The sequence below is a fragment of the Dermacentor albipictus genome, chromosome 3 (genome assembly GCF_038994185.2).
Source record: "Dermacentor albipictus isolate Rhodes 1998 colony chromosome 3, USDA_Dalb.pri_finalv2, whole genome shotgun sequence".
In the NCBI taxonomy this organism is placed as follows: domain Eukaryota; kingdom Metazoa; phylum Arthropoda; class Arachnida; order Ixodida; family Ixodidae; genus Dermacentor; species Dermacentor albipictus.
In genome coordinates, this window is record NC_091823.1 from 153,983,230 (window position 1) to 154,002,051 (window position 18,822).

At 45.2% G+C, this 18,822-nt stretch overlaps 1 protein-coding gene across 2 annotated transcripts in view; it reads left to right on the forward strand.

Annotated features, from left to right (window-relative positions):
• LOC135920024 (probable 4-coumarate--CoA ligase 1) overlaps positions 1 to 18,416 on the forward strand; it is a 102,714-nt gene extending 84,298 nt beyond the window's left edge. For both annotated transcript variants that reach the window (XM_065454090.2, XM_070534797.1), the window contains exons 8-10: positions 2,835 to 2,979; positions 14,960 to 15,229; positions 18,087 to 18,416. In XM_065454090.2, the coding sequence (XP_065310162.1) occupies positions 2,835 to 2,979; positions 14,960 to 15,229; positions 18,087 to 18,226 (555 nt within the window). In that variant the 3' untranslated portion in view covers positions 18,227 to 18,416. The remainder of the gene's footprint in view (positions 1 to 2,834; positions 2,980 to 14,959; positions 15,230 to 18,086) is intronic.
• Positions 18,417 to 18,822: the final 406 nt, after the last annotated feature.

The following is an 18,822-nucleotide window of genomic DNA, read 5'->3' on the forward strand; positions in this document are numbered from 1 at the left end:
GACAACTGAACAAATCCGGGATTCGACGTCACGGCCTAACCGCAACGCAAGGCGAAGAACCATTGACCTCGACCTGCTTCCCGACGGCCACGTAGTCAACGCTCTAGTCGACACAGGGACCATTGCTCCATCATAAGCGGCTGATTTGCCAACTGAAGCAATTTGAGACTGCATGGGACGGCCCTCGTGTTCGGAAAGCTGGAAGACACCTGATAACTACGACAGAAAGCTGCATGGCAAGAATTACCGTTCAAGAGCAGACCTACTCTGCAACGTTCATTGTAGTGATCGCGCGACGTAATTCTTGGCAGGCACGGACTTCCTGATCCCAAGCGGCGCAATCATAGAGCTAAAGACCAAATCGATAGCGCTATCCGATGAGCATGTGATATCGCCCAAGAGCTCTTTGACTCGCCAACACGAAGGCTTGTGGGAGCTTGAAGATCTAGTCAGCGTCCCGCTTCACTCCAGTGTCATCATTTCCGTCTTCACCAACACACCGCAAGGCGTAGAAGGCGTCGTCGAAGGCGACTGGCCTCTACTGCTAGACCGCGAAATTTGCGTCGCTAGAGCAATGACTCGACTGCACGGAGGAAAAGCGAAGGTAATGCTGACGACATTTATCCAGGAGTACAAACTTCCCAGCAAGGGCATGGGGATCGCATATATCGTGGTCATTATGAAAAGCAGCAATGCGCTTGTTCTCTCGGATTCTCCTACATATATGTCTACAGCCATAGTTCACGTGCCAGCCTTCGACATCAATCCGAGAACACCGCTCGCGCAAGTCGTCTACCCCTTTCGCCAAGCGCTGTTCGAGTCCTGCACCTTTTCTGCTTAGGAAATAATTCAGCCCACCTGCTACAACGATAAGGTTGCATCCGAGGGCATTTTCGCGAGCTTTGCTTTTGCTCGTTCCATGACAGAACCCAATGCCCGCCCTGTAAATGTCCCTACCGCCACTATCTTATAGCATCTCCACAAATGCTTCTGAGCATCTAGCCAGGTTCCAGTCACCGGCGATAGTCACCTTTTCACTGTTTGCTACGGTCGAGGCCTTTCTGTGCTTCCATATGTTATTCTTTTCCTCGTGTTTCAGACTTGACAGGGGGCGTTGTCCCCTCCGTTCCTGTTTTTTCTTTCTGGTCACCTCCAGGTACGTGCAGCTTCTTCTGGCTACACTGTTCCCACATTGCACGCATTCCACCTACTTTGCTGACAATCCCTGATGTGTCACGTCGGCAGCCTACGTTCCATTTTCACGACCATTCTCGTACGCGATGGCGGCCCTATTCAGCTTTTCCTCGGCTGCTTGAAGTCTGTTTTCCGCCTCTTGTCGTGTTTCACGTTCCATATTTACCTATTTTTTGAGCTCTGCGACCTGTTTCCCAAGCTCATCCGGGCAGTCCTCCATTTTCTTTAGCCTAGCATCGACATAAAAACATCTGCTGATTGGCTCGATACTGCACGTTCTAACGTCTTTTTCGCCATGTTTTGCAGTTAGCTTTGTCCAAGGCAAACACCTAAACTTTCAGAGCACGTGCCTTCTAGCAAAGGCCGATACACATAGAATCTGAATCCTTAAAATGCCACAAAGTAATTATCACCAATGTTTAGAAGCAATATTCTATACACAAGTCGACCCACACACGAACTAAACTAAAACCACAAATATCTAATCGTCTTGCCACTTGCAAACTTCCATTTAAGGTCATAAAGACTTAATTTAACAAAAAAGACTCGTCTGCTAGTTGGTATTGCATGTTAATAGTTTTAGCGCGAAGTAATACAGGACACGAGCGAAGGCACACAGGACACAGCTCCCAATGCCCGCCCTGGAAATGTCCCTACTGCACTCTGCGCTGCGAGCCTTCTCTCGTACCGTGCGTTTCTTTGCGCTAAAAGCTATGAATACAATACTTAATGTCCCAAACGGGTGCACCCGTAAAAAACATATATATATATATATTTTTCCCATGCAGTTACGCTTTTGCATTGCCGTGAACCTGCGCCAAAGGGGAATGTCCAGTAGTCCTGGGCATGGACGTTGGTCTCCAATTCGTTCGTCGGACCACGACAAATTTTTCTTTGTTGACGCTTGCATTCTGAACAGCCTATCTGCATTTCTTTCGTAGCTTTATGCTATCTCCTTTTGGACGACACTCTGTCCGTCTAATAAATGTCATCAATTTTCCGGATTTCCTCAGAACTCATTTCCAATACAATTTTATTTTTCCTGGTGCGTCACTTTTCTCGTCTCTTTTTAAGGTTAGCGCATCGCATGCTGTGTCCTGGTTGAAGACTTCCCTTCTTTACTGTATTTCATCTATCTTCTCTTTTAAAATAGAAGACGTTACTTTGTGGCTCTCACAATTTCGTTTCTTTGTAGGCGTCACTTATGTTTGTGGACAAAGCACCTGGTATATGAAACGCCGGCTCCGTTACCTTTAAATGACTGACTTACAGGCTGATCGTCCTGCGTAGTAATTATCTGATGCAGGACACCTGACAAGCGTTAACACCTCGGAAATTAGCCATTCAACTCTAACACTGCTTCCTGATAACGAACCAGTCTAGTCTAAGTGGAGTGAAACAACTAAAGAAAAATAACGCAAAAGTTGTTCCATCGAAATATACAAGCTTTACCAAAAATGGAAAGTTTACAAAGAGATAGGATTTGCGTTTGAAGTTTCTCAATATTAATAGCCTTGCAGTTTGAATTCCGGGGAATTCCTCAAATTACGAAATTTCATTGAATGAGAAAAAGAGCAATAATAATGTTTGAAGATGCTCTTATACGACTGGTTCAAAATTTATCGCTTCTGTGTATTCAGGTGGTCGATTTGATCACGGGTCAGAAGCTTGGACCGCACCAGATAGGAGAAATCTGCTACCGCACAGCAGCTATGGTCAGCGGCTACTACAAGCGGCCCAAAGGAACTTCTGAGCTTTTTGACGAAGAGGGCTGGTGCAAGTCAGGTAAGAACGCCTTTATCATCACGCTCACCTAATAAAGCGTCATATACTTACCAGAAAAGTGATATTGCCTTTGGCATGTGTGTTTGTCCGCAAAAAACATGCACCTGCAACTGTGTTTTTGTTTCAAAATTCTTCCACAATATCAACGTTAGAGGCGTCTCATACAGACTACGCAGCGCACGCAGTGTCAAACCTGCCTTCGCTACCCTCGCCACGGACGCAATTGCTTCTCCTCTCTACTAAGAACTACAGGAGCCATTGACACATTATTGAAGGTCACGCAGGTACCATTGCCATGATGGAAAGTGCCGAGTTTAGGTTATCCAGTGTCTGTGCGTTTTGCCTACATCTCTGCTCCTGCCGTGGTGGGATACGTTACAAACGAAAATCAAATCAAAAAGCGGTCGCAGCTTGGACAAGCATCGCAAAACACGTTACTCAAGGTGAAACATTTTGTTAGCACATGACAGAAAAGAGACACGATAAGGGAGAATGGGTGTGCGACTGTATGTTAAAGGTGTATAAAGCATGAATTCGGACTTACACCTCTCGGAGATTGCCTGCTGGACATCGTTTACCCGGGTGATATCATAAGCGTGGCCAAACTGGCTTTACCACGTGCGAATAAGTGCCCGGGTAAACCTGCAGATGAAAAGGGACTCCTTTTCTTCAGAATTTTACCATTCCCGTTGGAGACTTGCATTCTACCCTTATGTTTTCGCCTCTGTGTTGTTTTGTTGCACCACCCTTCAAGACGAAACACTCAAGATAAATTGGTACCGATAATTTGGCAGTTATGTGTAGGTTATGAGCAAGACGTGTGAAGAATGCCAAGTTACGTCTCCAGAGATCATGCTGACATCGTCGTTTTCTTGCTCTTAACAAGGCTGATGCAACAATAATGCAAGAAAGGAAAGAAGCGCAAACATCAGGCAATAAGAAGAGTAGATAGAAAAGGCGGCTGCAGCCACGTTTAATACGATTGAGTAAATGGTTGATACATTTTGGCACAGCGTCACTTCTTAACTCTGCAGCTATCATTACCACACCACATCAAGACTGTTGTCTACTGGTGACAAACTACCGGAAAGCCGAAGAAAATGTGTGAGTTTAACTTAATATATCCGGACACCGCATTTGCCATTGTAAGCCGACAAGTCAACTCAGCACTTAAGTAACTTGAATGAAAGGATTCAGCCAGAATGCTTAATGTGAGTGACGTAGTTCTGGCGCTGGAATCACAGTTCTAGAACCCAAGCCATGGTAAAGGGCAATATACTTGCAGCTGGCTCGTGCATACAGCTTGCCTTATTATGGTATCAAATGCAACAAAATCATGGGCTCCTGATTATTTCACATAAGCGCCCAGCTCATCGAAGCAAGTAGTGCAAGTGTTAATGAAGCAAGGCCGCCTTGATGGCACTTCATTAAGTCAGTCAGCCTGCCTTCACTTTGTGAATATGCATGTTCGGCGGTAGAGTGCGGCGGTGGCGTAGAGGTAGAACACCCGCCTCGCGTACAAGAGGTCCGTGGTTCGAATCTCGGTGCCGGCAATTTTCCACTGGATTAACAAAAAAATCCGCGTGTTGATAAAATTGCATAAACAGGCCTGGAGTGTGGCCTGATCCCGGTGAGCAGAACCGGTAACGCACTCCCTCACCAGAGCAGGATTGGCCACCCTGGTGCAGTACTTGGACACAACCTCCTATATGAACAACACAATCAAACCCCGGCCCTCAGTCCCCAGCAGGTGTGAAGCTACTGACCGCGGCGGCGGTCAGACCTGCGACGCAGCAGAGGGTGCTAAGAATCACTGGCTCCGGACAGGCCACCATTGGAATATGAACCTGCCAACGTTTAACGCTAGAACTTTATCTAGTGAGGCGAGTCTAGCAGTGCTATTGGAGGAATTAGAGGGCAGTAAATGGGATATCATAGGGCTCAGTGAAGTTAGGAGGCCAAAAGAAGCATATACAGTGCTAAAACGTGGGCACGTCCTGTGCTACCGGGGCTTAGCAGAGAGAAGAGAACTAGGCGTCGGATTCCTATATAATAAGAATATAGCTGGTAACATACAGGAATGCTATAGCATTAACGAGAGGGTGGCAGGTCTTGTTGTGAAACTCAATGAGAGGTACAAAATGAAGATTGTACAGGTCTACGCTCCTACATGCAGTCATGATGACCAGGAAGTCGAAAGCTTCTATGAAGACGTGGAATCGGCGATGGGTAAAGTGAAAACTAAATACACTACACTAACGGGCGACTTTAATGCCAAGGTAGGCAAAAAGCAGGCTGGAGACAAGGCAGTGGGGGAATATGGCATAGGCACTAGGAATATCAGGGGACAGTTATTAGTAGAGTTTGCGGAACAGAATATTATGAGGATAATGAATACTTTCTTCCGCAAGCGGGATAGCCGAAAGTGGAGGAGCCCGAACGGCGAGACTGGAAATGAAATAGACTTCATACTCTGCGCTAGCCCTGGCATCATACAAGATGTGGACGTGCTCGGCAAGGTGCACTGCAGTGACCACAGGATGGTAAGAACTCGATTTAGCCTAGACCTGAGAAGGGAACGGAAGGAACTGGTAGATAAGAAGCCGATCAATGAGTTAGCTGTAAGAGGGAAAATAGAGGAATTCCAGATCAAGCTAGAGAACAGGTATTCGCCTTTAGCTCAAGAAGAGGACCGTAGTGTTGAAGCAATGAAGGACAATCTTGTGGTCGTCATTAAGGAGTGTGCAGTGGAAGTCGGTGGTAACTCCGTTACGCAGGATACCAGTAAACTATCGCAGGAGACGAAAGATTTGATCAAGAAACACCAATGTATAAAAGCCTCTAACCCTACAGCTAGAATAGAACTCTTAGAACTTTCGAAGTTAATCAACAAGCGTAAGACAGCTGACATAAGGAAGTATAATATGGAAAGAATTGAACATGCTCTCAGGAACGGAGGAAGCCTAAAAACAGCCAAGAAGAAACTAGGAATCGGCAAGAATCAGATGTATGCGTTAAGAGACAAAGCCGGCAATATCATTACTAATATGGATGAGATAGTTCAAGTGGCTGAGGAGCTCTATAGAGATTTATACAGTAGCAGTGGTACCCACGATGATAATGGAAGAGAAAATAGTCTAGAGGAATTCGAAATCCAACAGGTAACGCTGGAAGAAGTAAAGAAAGCCTTGGGAGATATGCAAAGGGGGAAGGCAGCTGGGGAGGATCAGGTAACAGCAGATTTGTTGAAGGATGGTGGGCAGATTGTTCTAGAGAAACTGGCCACCCTGTATAGACAATGCCTCATAACGTCGAGCGTACCGGAATCTCGGAATAACGCTAACATAATCCTAATCCATAAGAAAGGGGACGCCAAAGACTTTAAAAATTATAGACCGATCAGCTTGCTGTCTGTTGCCTACAAAGTATTTACTAAGCTAATCGCAAATAGAATCAGGAACACCTTAGACTTCTGTCAACCAAAGGACCAGGCAGGATTCCGTAAAGGCTACTCAACAATAGACCATATTCACACTTGTAGCGTTCCTAGTTAAAGGACACAGTAGACTTAAAGCATTGCTGTGGAACTGGCGTCCATCTCGTCTACATTTATTTCTCACTTCTCTCTTCTCTTCCTCTGTCCCCCCGGTTCCCGCGCTTCTTCATCTTCTATTCGAAGGCTCATACCGCTTCACCCTTCCAGGTTTCTTTTGCTAACCCCTCCTGGGGTAATACTTGAAAACGTTTCCAATCGAAGCACATTCAACTGAGCCCCGTTCACCAATGTACCACACAGTCTTCAATATTCCTTTCTGAGTGGCTGTCTTTGTCACAGAGTAAGGATCATAAAATTTGGCACTGGATTCTCTTACTCCTTTCCTAACTAGGATGAGGTCGGTGACTTGAATGTCTGGGATAGCAATGTCTCTTGTCAAAATTTTTTTTCATTCGTTTACGGTACCTCTCCTCCTGTGATTTTTGATTTTTTTCCTCGACGATCTTGAGATTTTCTAACAGCCCCAGTTCAAGGTCCGCTTGAAGAATAGGGGTCTCTCCTGAAGAAGCGAACTGCGGGCTGCATCCCAAGCCACTGGTGTAGGAGCGATTGTGATTTCTTACAGCTGCTTCTAAAGAGCATTTCCATCCACCAGGGAAACTATCGTACATCCTGATGTATTACTTCACATCTCGTATAGCACGCTCTGCAAGCCCATTCGCCGCGGGATGGTATGGTGCAGAGAATTTGATTGATATATTGTGGTCTCGAGCCCATCTTGCTAATTTTTCATTCTTGAACGCTGGTCCGTTGTCACATACGATCTTCCTGGTTGTCCTAAACATATCCCGTTGGAGGAGGGCGATGACACTATTCGCATCTTCTTGTCCTGCCCGTGCCGCGACCATCCTGGTGCACTCATCTATGGCCAGAAGAAAAGCTTGCGTTTTTCGGACTCCTTCTCGTTCCTTTTTTAGCTCGGCAAAATCCAAGTGTATAACTTCGAAATCGAAAAGCACGTTCGAGTGGCAAGGTATTATCATGGCGTCTGTAGGCTGCTTGTATTTCACTTTGTTGACTTGACAAATGTGGCATGAACGAACGTATTGATTGACGTCTTCTTTCATGTGAGGCCACGTAAATCTCTTGACTAGCTTGTTGTAGGTGCGCCAAAATCCGTCGTGTCCTCCAGATTCTGGGCTATCGTGGTACAAATAAAGCACCTTGGGAACCAGCGTTGGCGGAACTTGATAGCGACCTGCCATAAAAATTAATTGTTCAGTGCCTTCCCACAATTTTACTTCATTGATTTCTTCCGACTGTTCTTTATTGGCCTGTATCATCAGTCGAGACAATGCATCTGCATCAGTCAAAAGGGGTCCAGGTCTGTGGGAGATGGTGAAATCAAACTGCTGCAAGTAGTTCACCCATCTGGCGATACGTCCCTTAGGTTGGGTCATATTCAAGAGATGAGTGAGTGCCTGGTGATCCGTGAACAAAGTAAACTTCGCACCTTCTAGGTACGTACGGAAGTACTGAATTGCTTTAAGGACAGCAAGAGCTTCATTTTCAGTAGTGGTGTAGTTGACTTCAGGTGGCTTGAGGGTGTAGCTGTAGTAGCCTACTACATGTCGCTTTTCTCGGCCGGATGCTTCTGGACATTTCTGGTACAAGACTGCACCTGTTCCACAATGTGAGGCGTCGGTATGCAGTTCAAAGGGTAAAGTGAAATCTGGTATGCGTAGAATAGGGTCAGCAGAGATTCTGTGCACCAGATCACGGTAGACTCTCATATTCTTCATCCCACTCAAATGGAACTTCTTTCTGCGTTAGGCGCGTGAGGCATCTTGTTTTTATAGGAAAGTCTTTTATGAAAGGTCTGAAATGTCTTGCTAATCCCAAAAACACACGCAATGAGCGGACGTCATACGGTTTAACCAGTTGGGATATTCTCTCGACGGACTCTTGTTTCGTGCTTTTGGTAGTCCCATCAAATACTCTTCCAAGAAACACAACTTTTATTTGAAAGAATGCACTTTTCTTAAAATTAACCTTGAGTTGTGCCAAGCTCAAGGCATTTAATACCTGAGAAAGGTGTTCCTGATGTTCAGCCTCTATTTTGGAGAAGACGATAATATCGTCTATGTACACGTTACAAAAGACACCCAGAAAAGGCTTCAGGACTTCGTTCATAATCTTCTGGAACCATGCTGGCGAGTTTTTCCAGCCGAAAGGAAGCCGGTTATACTCGTACAGATCAAAGGGCGTGATAAAAGCAGTGTACATTTTTGTTTCTTTGGTTAGCGGGATCTGCCAGAAACCTTTGCACAAGTCAATGCGTGAAAAAATCCGGCAACCACCTGTCTCATCTATAATCGTGTCTATCTTCTGCATGGGAAATGGTATAAGGTCTGTCTGGCGATTGAGAACCCTGTAATCTGTGCACAGTCGGAAAGTTCCATCTTCCTTCGGCGCAATAGTTATGGGAGAAGCGAAGGGTGACACCGAAGGCCGGATTATATCGGCGTCTAGCATCTCCTGCAATTCTTTCTTCAACCATATCTTACGTTCTCGTGACATGTTATAAGGTGATTTTCGGATGACGGTCTTGTCAGTTAGTTCGAAAGGCACCTTGTGCGACTTCATCTCTTGTGGATAGCTTCCTACGCATACCAGTTCAGGTTAGGTCGTTGCAATATCTTCGGCGCACTTGAGAATTCGCAGGTTAACTTTTCTATCTTGCTGTGTCTCTTCCCTTGATAGTCCTTCCACTAAAACTGCATCGTCCCAATATACGTTGATTTTTAGTTTCTTTATGTCTGGTCTGGATAGCAGAAAGTCGTACGTCACCCCCGTTATCACCAGTACGTCACTCTCTATTTCATGACCTTGGAACTCGATGTTTACTGAGGCCCACTGATTATGCATTGTCACTTTTCCATCGTACCCTTGCACCCGTAGTACTCTTCCACTATGCAGGTGACTTGAATCTACCAGCTTGGCATTTATTATAGACACAGAAGCACCGCTGTCAACCAAAGCCATCATATGTCTATTTCCCACTTTGACAGGAATGTGAAGTAAGCTAGAGCAAGTTAAATAAACAGTCTCGGTTGTGGTCATCGGGTCGGACTGATCACCCTTGTTTATTAGTTTTTTGTTGTCGGAGACTCTTGAGCGTCTGAAAGTATGGGGACAGGGTCGTTGTCGACGTTATTTACTCGACCTCTGGGAGCACGCCAACCCAAGCTCTCTCTACTGCCTGCAAGGCGGCTCGGTTCTCGCGGATTACGGCTTGACCAATCCGCGCCGGTCCATCTGAAGCGACTGCTTGAGCAAGCGGTTATATTTTCGTCTGAAGTAGATGGTATGTCGTGAATGCACTCCAAGAGCCCGTCTATAGTTTTAGGTGATCGTGCTTGCGCTAGCTTCAGGACTTCCGCGGGCAATCCGTGCATTATTAGAGCTACTATGGCAGAAGGAGGAAGCATAGGCTCGGCCAGCTTTAAAAGGCGGCGTTTTTCAAAGAAATACTCGACGGGGGAGCCCTGCTTGAATTTGAAATTGAGCGCGGCATCCCATCTTTGCACTGGGTTGCTTCGGAATGTCTTCAAGAATTTTTCTTTCTACTGGTGCCAAGAGTTGCCAACATCTTCAATAATGTGGAGATCGTACCACTTACGTGCAACACCTCTTAAATAACTACGCATGTTGGTAATTTTGTCCTCATTAGAGTGCCATTTGTTCTTCCCAGCGGCATATTCATAGAATTCAAGCCAACTTTCTGAGCTTGAAGACTTGCCGTCGAAAGCATCGGGTTCGACAAATTTAGTCGCCGGCTTCTCAGCGTTTAGAGAGCTTATAAGTGACGTCACCAGTTGGTTTTGTTGCGCCATCTGTCCTTGTTGTAGCTGAAGAGCTTTCAAAACGAGGCTCACCTCTTCTGTCGAAGACCGTGATGCAGAGTCCTTTGGACGCATGGGTTCAAGAACTAATTCATCGAAGATCGCCAGACGCAAGTTCACTTTCACCGCACCCTTCCGACGTAGTTCAGCAATGTCTATGGAAGCCTTCTCTAAAACCAGGTTCACGAGGTCTGCCGAGTTGAGTTCGCGCGGTAGTTCCACCACTGGTTCGTCTTGAGCTTGGTATCTCGAAAAGATGATCTTCTCTGCGGAGGTCTCCTCGAGGAAAAATGTCACCCACATGTTGGAGTCAGTTGTCGGCTGCGCCAAAATAAGAAAGGGGACGCCAAAGACTTTAAAAATTATAGACCGATCAGCTTGCTGTCTGTTGCCTACAAAGTATTTACTAAGCTAATCGCAAATAGAATCAGGAACACCTTAGACTTCTGTCAACCAAATGACCAGGCAGGATTCCGTAAAGGCTACTCGACAATAGACCATATTCACACTATCAATCAGGTTATAGAGAAATGTGAGGAATATAGCCAACCCTTATATATAGCTTTCATTGATTACGAGAAAGCAGTTGATTCTGTCGAAACCTCAGCAGTCATAGAGGCACTACGGAATCAGGGTGTAGACGAGCCGTATGTAAAAATACTGTAAGATATCTACAGCAGCTCCACAGCCACCGTAGTCCTCCATAAAGAAAGCAACGAAATCCCAATAAACAAAGGTGTCAGGCAGGGAGGTACGATCACTCCAATGCTATTCACAGCGTGTTTACAGGATTTATTCAGAGACCTGGATTGGGAAGAAATGGGGATTAAAGTTAATGGAGAATACCTTAGTAACTTGCGATTCGCTGATGATATTGCCTTGCTTAGTAACTCAGGGGACCAACTGCAACGCATGCTCACTGACCTCGAGAGGCAAAGCAGAAGAGTGGGTCTAAAAATTTATCTGCAGAGAACTAAAGTAATGTTTAACAGCCTCGGAAGAGAACAGCAATTTACAGTAGGCAGCGAGGCACTGGAAATCGTAAGGGAATACATCTACATAGGGCAGGTAGTGACTGCGGATCCGGATCATGAGACGGAAATAATCAGAAGAATAAGAATGGGCTGGGGTGTGTTTGGCAGGCATTCTGAGATCATGAACAGCAGGTTGCCATTATCCCTCAAGAGAAAAGTGTATAATAGCTGTGTCTTACCAGTACTCACCTACGGGGCAGAAACCTGGAGGCTTACGAAAAGGGTTCTACTCAAATTGAGGACGACGCAACGATCTATGGAAAGAAGAATGATAGGTGTAACGTTAAGGGATAAGAAAAGAGCAGATTGGGTGAGGGAACAAACGCGAGTTAATGAAATCTTAGTTGAAATCAAGAAAAAGAAATGGGCATGGGCAGGACATGTAATGAGGAGGTAAGATAAAAGATGGTCATTAAGGGTTACGGACTGGATTCCAAGGGAAGGGAAGCGTAGCAGAGGGCGGCAGAAAGTTAGGAGGGCGGATGAGATTAAGAAGTTTGCAGGGACGGCATGGCCATAATTACTACATGACCGGGGTTGTTGGAGAAATATGGGAGAGGCCTTTGCCGTGCAGTGGGCGTAACCAGGCTGATGATGATGATGATGATGATGATGATGATGATGATGATGATGATGATGATGTTCGCAGAACAGTCGGGGCACGGGCTGGGCCAAGGTGCCTATAAACACCATGGCGCTTATATAAAGGCGATGAAGTGCATCAACATGTGCATGCCGATTAACACAGATGAACGATGGTCGAATTGACGAGAAAGCTTTTTGCAAACCTTTGCTTTGCGGGCTGTGGAAATTGAGTAAATACCATTGCATTCAAGCATCCAGAACGCTCTCATTGATTGTATCTGTGAGAGACCTCTAATCTCGCAACTCTCTGATGTCGGTGTGCCAGAACCATTCTTTAGGATGCTGGTTATTCTTAGGGCGACAATGAATTATAAGTGAAAGTTCTATAAGGAACGGATGAGGCTGGATTAACTCGTGCAATCATCGCATGACTTTTCGATCACTTCTCACGCCCTATTATCTATACTGCAACGCTACAGCCTAGTACGTAGTATTTGTTTCCCGAAAAATAAGGTGTCCTTCTACCACCACACAGCAACGAGCTATGCCAAAATGGACTCAACCGAAAAGTCGACTCAGCCAGAAACACAGATGAACGAGCTTATCATCACGACATGGCATTTGCAGACGCCGACATAGAATGTCTACTTCAATAAACAATACAGCCTTCATACTTTATACTTCGAGTGCATCGACGGACACTACATCAGGTATCGACCGGCTGGTGCACCGCTTAACGTAGTTAATTTTTAGGTAATTCCGTCAAAGCAAATAGTCGTCAAAGTACACAGTTGTGATAAAAGCGCTCGTAATCTCGAGGTGGGCGCACGTGTGCGAAGAAATCGGAAAGCAAGACAACTATAGGAACACTCCTCGTTAATGGGGCTGCATTTCGTTTTAATGCGTTTATCATTCTCGGCCTACTTTAAAGCACTTCGAATCTGTCTGTCTGTCTTCATTTATTTATTTTTTGTATCTAACCGTTGTCTCTCATGCATTTCTCTACGAAATACGAAATAGGGATGCGCTCGCGCGCTGCTACTCAAGCGTTCACAAGCGAATAGACAGGGATACACGGCTTTGCTAGCGGCGGCAGCGCGACACAGAGCTTTACGCTATGTGATGGTCGCGGTATCAAGAGAACACGCCCCCGACGCATTGATAAGCGTAGCGGAGCCTTGTACGATGCGGCTATAAGAGAAAGGAGCCGTATATCTTTCAGTGGTTGCTTGTAGGCGCTTGAGTAGCGGCATGCGAGTGCGCATCTATTTCGTATTTCGCGGGCTTTTGTTTTTTCTTGGAAAAAACAACTAGGACCACTTCAGCACGAAATAAATGCTTGATTCGGAGGTTATTTAGGGTGCTCTACAACTTTGTAATTGATATGTTTGAGATTCGAGCAATAATTAAAATGTTCACTGATTACAAGTAATTAATTAATACTTCTTGATGAAAGGAATGCTGACCGTAAGTACATAAGACAACGGCTACTATGCAGTCGGTACGATTTCTCTAGAGCTCTTGGGTTTTTTTAACATCTTGGCCCAAGCTAGCTGGGGCACCCTGCATATGCAACACGAAAGGGGCCAGTGGTGCCGGGCGCCGATGTCCAGCAGTATGTTTCGGCCCACATTTGTAGTCTGCATGGTCGTCAGGATCGGTCCAAGAGGCCAGGTACATATTGGAAACACAAAAATGGTGGTAACCCGTCAAAACAACATTTGAATATATATATATATATATATATATATATATATATATATATATATATTGACTCTGAGGGACGTTTTTTTTACTTTACCGATGCATGTTTCGTACAAAAGCACGATGCTCTAATTATTAAGCTACGGTAGCACACATGTTTTTCTCGCGCCGACGACAGTTACCTCTTTTAGATGACTGGCGGGTACCTGACGTCACACAGCAGGAGTTACACTGCGTTTGCTTGCGCTAACTTGCATTCGGCCACAAAATTACCACTATTTTTGCTCTTGTGTCACGAGCGAAAGTGTGTCAGTTTCCCGATTATTTACCCGTGGCTGCTAACACATAAAGATGATCTATCCGCTGCATCAACTTTGGGATTGGGCGAGCTCGTAAGCGATACTTCATTTTACTGCCACATACTCATGCGAAGGGCTCGTCGTAAACTGAACTCTGCCCAATCTCCTTTCTTTTAGCCTCTTTTTCCGATGGGCCTCGCTCCGTAATTGAAATATATTATTTTTTCTCTCAGTGCATAAGCTTTGCAAGTAGTTACCAAAAAGGATGTTGCTTTCTTGGACACTTCACACGTAATTCGTGTGCTGCAATGCATGCGCCTAAAAGCTACTGCGTTCTTGTTGAAGAAATTCGCCCTAGCTGCTATTTAAATGCCGCTTATCTGTTCACGTTGGAGGCTGTTCTCCTTATCTGGGCCTTCGTGTTATCCGGAGTTATTTGCAAGCCATGATGAAAGCGAGTGGACCGACAGTACGTTTTCTGTAATGCGATAGAAACTGTAAGCAATATGTGACAATCGCTTTGACGCTCTAATTATAAAGTAGGTTTTAGCAGCAGCGTGTACTTCAGGAAGCATGATATTAGAATTAAAAATATGTAAGAAAGTGTGACAGCTCATAAAAAGGCCGATTATTTTCGTCCTACGATAGCAGATGCTGTCTCAGCAAAAATGCGTGCTGGCATTACATGCAACCACAGTTAGTTACAAATGTGCCGCTTGTCAACACCGCCATGCATGCAGCGTTGCAACCCAGGACTCGGTACAGTTGCTCATGTGTTGCAACGTTCATTGCTAACTACTCACAGCCGTGCACTCCGTAGAAATAAAAATAGTGTTTGCTGAGTTTAGTAAAATCTCACTAACTAATCATACACTGTATTTAGAATGTCCCGCAACAGCATGAGCCATTTATATGTGCTTGGAATCTCGATATCTCTAGCGTTCTTTCACCGTGCAGGTGATGCTGGATACTACGATGAGGACGGTAGGTTGTACATCGTTGAGCGGCTGAAGCAGCTCATCAAGTGCATGGATAATCAGGTCGTTCCGGGGGAGCTGGAAGAACTCCTGCTTCGGGAACACTCGGCTGATATTGCCGAGCTGTCCGTTGTTGGGCTTCCCCATTTCGAGTATGTAGAGGCTGCTGCGGCTGCCGTTGTGCTCACGCAAGAAGGTCGTCAGAAGAATCCTGAGCTCCTCGCTAAGGATATCAAGGCTACCGTGGAAAGTGAGTGCCTTATCATAAGGTCCACTTTGTCTCCTAGGGCTCCCTGTAAGTCGCTCCGGCTGCCAGAAGGCCTCTTCTAAAGGTCTTCTTTGCCTGGTTGGACGTGAAAAAATATCTTTATAACAAAAAAGTGCTGGTATAACTATGTTTGTCACCCCAATTTGGTCACCCAGCAACGCTGGCGTCCACTAGCTAGAGGACTTCCGCCTCCAGATAACTTGCATCGGGAGGAAGTTCAAAAATGTTCTTGTGTTTTTGTCTGATGTCAGTTACACTTTTTCGAAACATAGGTTTACTCTAAAGAATATTCCCTATATTGAGCACCTTTAAAAGCTCGAAGTGACTACCAAAGCGTAGTGAATTTGCAGATTTTATTTTCAGAATGCGTGAACCAGGCCACACACATATATATATATATACCAATTAGTGTGCGTATCACCAACTTTCTCGGTCATTGTTTCCGAAGCTCGTTTTTGCTACTTGCTTGACGGTAAAAGTTATGCGGAGTACGTGTCCAGCCTAGGCGAAGAGATGATTGCAAACTCAAGCACCGATGGACAAAGAGAATTAAATGCGGCGTTTGTGAGGTTGTGATTTTGGCAGTCTCTTTAAAAGCGGACCTGACCGGTTGGATCAAAGGAACGCTCCCTGAACAAGTAAACAAATTTGAGTCATTACCCTTGTGGCGATCTGTCGTACTTCTCCATAGTGCGGGGGCAGCACTCTCAAGAAGAAATAATTCATTACGTGGGCAACGTTTTAACAACTTTAAGTTAGCGACGTCAACGGAGTACGTCCCTTCTATTAGCATATGCAATTACGGCCCTTTGTCGAAGCATCATTTTTTCTCTAGATTCAAAGCCTACCGTAAGGCAGCAGTGAATTTAGGATAAGTGCTGCAAATACGCATATAATAAGAAGGGCATACCCTCTGGACTTTGCTGAATGAATGTTATTAAAAGGTAGGCGGACTTTTTTAAATTTAGTCTTTGCAAATGCCGCCCATTGAGTTAGGCTGGTGCGCTACCGTGAAGTTCGATGGATGGTTGCAGAGGCAATGTCGAAAATTCCTGGGTATGTCTTATCAAGGAACGAGTGAATTCTCGTTGTAGGGTCTCTGTGGCGTGGGCGCTGTCTCTCCTAGGTTTGTTGTCCAGATAGGGAGAATTTCATTACTAGATAACTAGAACTTCCAGATAGCAGAAATTCATAACTTCTGGGGCAACTTTATGATGGCTTGTGAATTCCTGCGCGAAATAGTTTTCAAAGGACTGCTCCAAAACGGGGTAAACGAATGGTGGGAATAAACTGCAGAAGAGTACGCATTTGGGCTGGTTGGTTTATGATTGCGAGCAATAAAAACAGCGCTAGACAAGAGGACGAGTGAAAGGACACAGACAACAGCGTTGAAAATAGCCCGATGTAGAAGAAATAAACTGCAGAAAAGTACGCATTTGGGCTGGTTGTGTCCCTTCACGCGTCCTGTTGTTTACCGCTGCTTTTTATTCCTCGTAATCATGAACAAACCAGCCTAAATGCGTACGCATCTGCAGTTTATTTCTCCTACATCGGGCTCTTTTCAGCGCTGTTGTCTGTGTCCCATCACTCGTCCTGTTGTTTAGCGCTGTTTTTTATTGCGAGTGGGAATAAACTCCATAAATTTGTCAAAATTTCTTTTAAACAATGCCACAGAAATATCTATCATTTTTAATGAGGGATGTCCTCCTTCGCTATCCTATGAGACGGTTGGCTATGTGCCGTTCGGCATAGCCATCAAACGACATGAATGTCCCTACGCATACAATAATCACAAAAACTTAGTATATTACCGGAAACTCGGCCTCGCCCTCACGAAGTTATATATGTCATGCTGGTCGTTTTAATAGATCACACTAGAAGGCTGCGCCATACCATACGTAATGACAGCCACCGTAGCCACCGACTGCAGCCACTGCAGTCGGGGCTTTGGCATTGCGCTGCCAAGCCTGAGGGCGTGGGATCGGCTGCGGCGGCTGCATTTCGACTGAGGTGAAATGCAAATATGGCCACGTAACGTGAATCAGGTGCCCTTTAAATAACCTCACATGGCGAAAATTATTCTGCATACCGCCACTATGGCGTGTGCCGTAATTATCTAGTGGTTTATCGCACGTGAATCCCATGAAGCAAACATTCATTAGGAATAATTATGTGCTTGTGAATTTGAGACACGCGAGTTTCTCAAGCGATTACGGCCCCCTTTGATAATTGAGCCTACAGCCACGCCACAGAGCGTGTACACTTGGGCGCAAACCACAACGTAAATGAAATTGTCAGGGCTAAAAGTTCGTTTTATTCCATTCATGTGATTCGATCGAAGCATCAACATAAGTCTTCCTAAAAGTGTATTGAACTTGCGCTATCTCCTCTTATTCTACTTCAACTACCAGCCAGCTTTATGATCCTTTGAAAGTTTTCTTTCTTCAGACTTTCAATGTTATGGCAGACCGTTACGCACGACGCGGGGAGCTGAATGTTTGTCCGAATAAGCACACTCTTTTGCTAATTGCATTTAAAGACCATGTCTGAAGCGCACGTACACTTTTTTATTCACGCTCCAACATTTTTTTCAGCGCGGTGGAAGGACTTGGCAGTAAGTCATAACATATTTCAAATGTAAACTCGTGAAACGCACGCATTCCATTGTCTTTGTTGAACACCTTCACTTGAAACACGTCAACTTTTGGTAGGGCTGAGAAATTATCTCAGCACAAGAAGAAGCCATAATTTTGTTTCCTTCGTATAATATCTTCTCTAAAATGATTCATGACTGCATGCAAATTATTTCATTTTGGCTATGTTTTCTTTTACCACGCAGGCCATCTCGCCGTCTACAAGCACCTACATGGTGGCGTCTTTTTTGTGGATTCTCTTCCAAAGACTGAAACTGCGAAAGTCAACAGGCCGGCGCTGGTGCGCTTTCTCACTTCAGATACAGGGAAGCTAGCGCAGGTTTGAGCATGTAGGGAGAGACAAGTCCAGGGCGCTGTTAACCGTTGTCATTTTGGTCAGTTGGTGAAACATATTTTTTGGCTTTCCTTGCTCATAGTTATCGCTACTTTTTAGTGAGGTGAGTTGGCGATATCAGTGTCAGTAAGCTGCATTGGCTTTTCTTGAATAATATAGACAAAAATAAAAGCGGAGTTTCGTTTTCTGTTAGCGTTCAATCTTCCCTGGACGCCTGCTATGCCTGACACTCTTAAAGACGATGAGTAAAACTAGAGCAAGGGGAAAGCAGGAGCCAACGTTTCGTCACGTGGACTTGTCTTCAAAGCGACATATGCTTTCCTCGCCGCAGTATATATAGGCGGGGTTCTTCTAAAGGGCAGAGGGCGTAAGGCGCTTGGGTAGGGCAACGAGCAAAGGTATGGGAGGCTTTGCACAAGGCCAGGGACACGGCCGTCTGTCAATCACGTGTCAACACCCGTGTGTCGGCCGGCTTGCGTCAGCCGGCGAAAAAATAAGAAGAATCCCACAATTATATCCACCACCTAAATGACTTTAAAACAACGCTAGCAGAAAGAAATTATCTACAAGTTGCTCTCGATAGAACT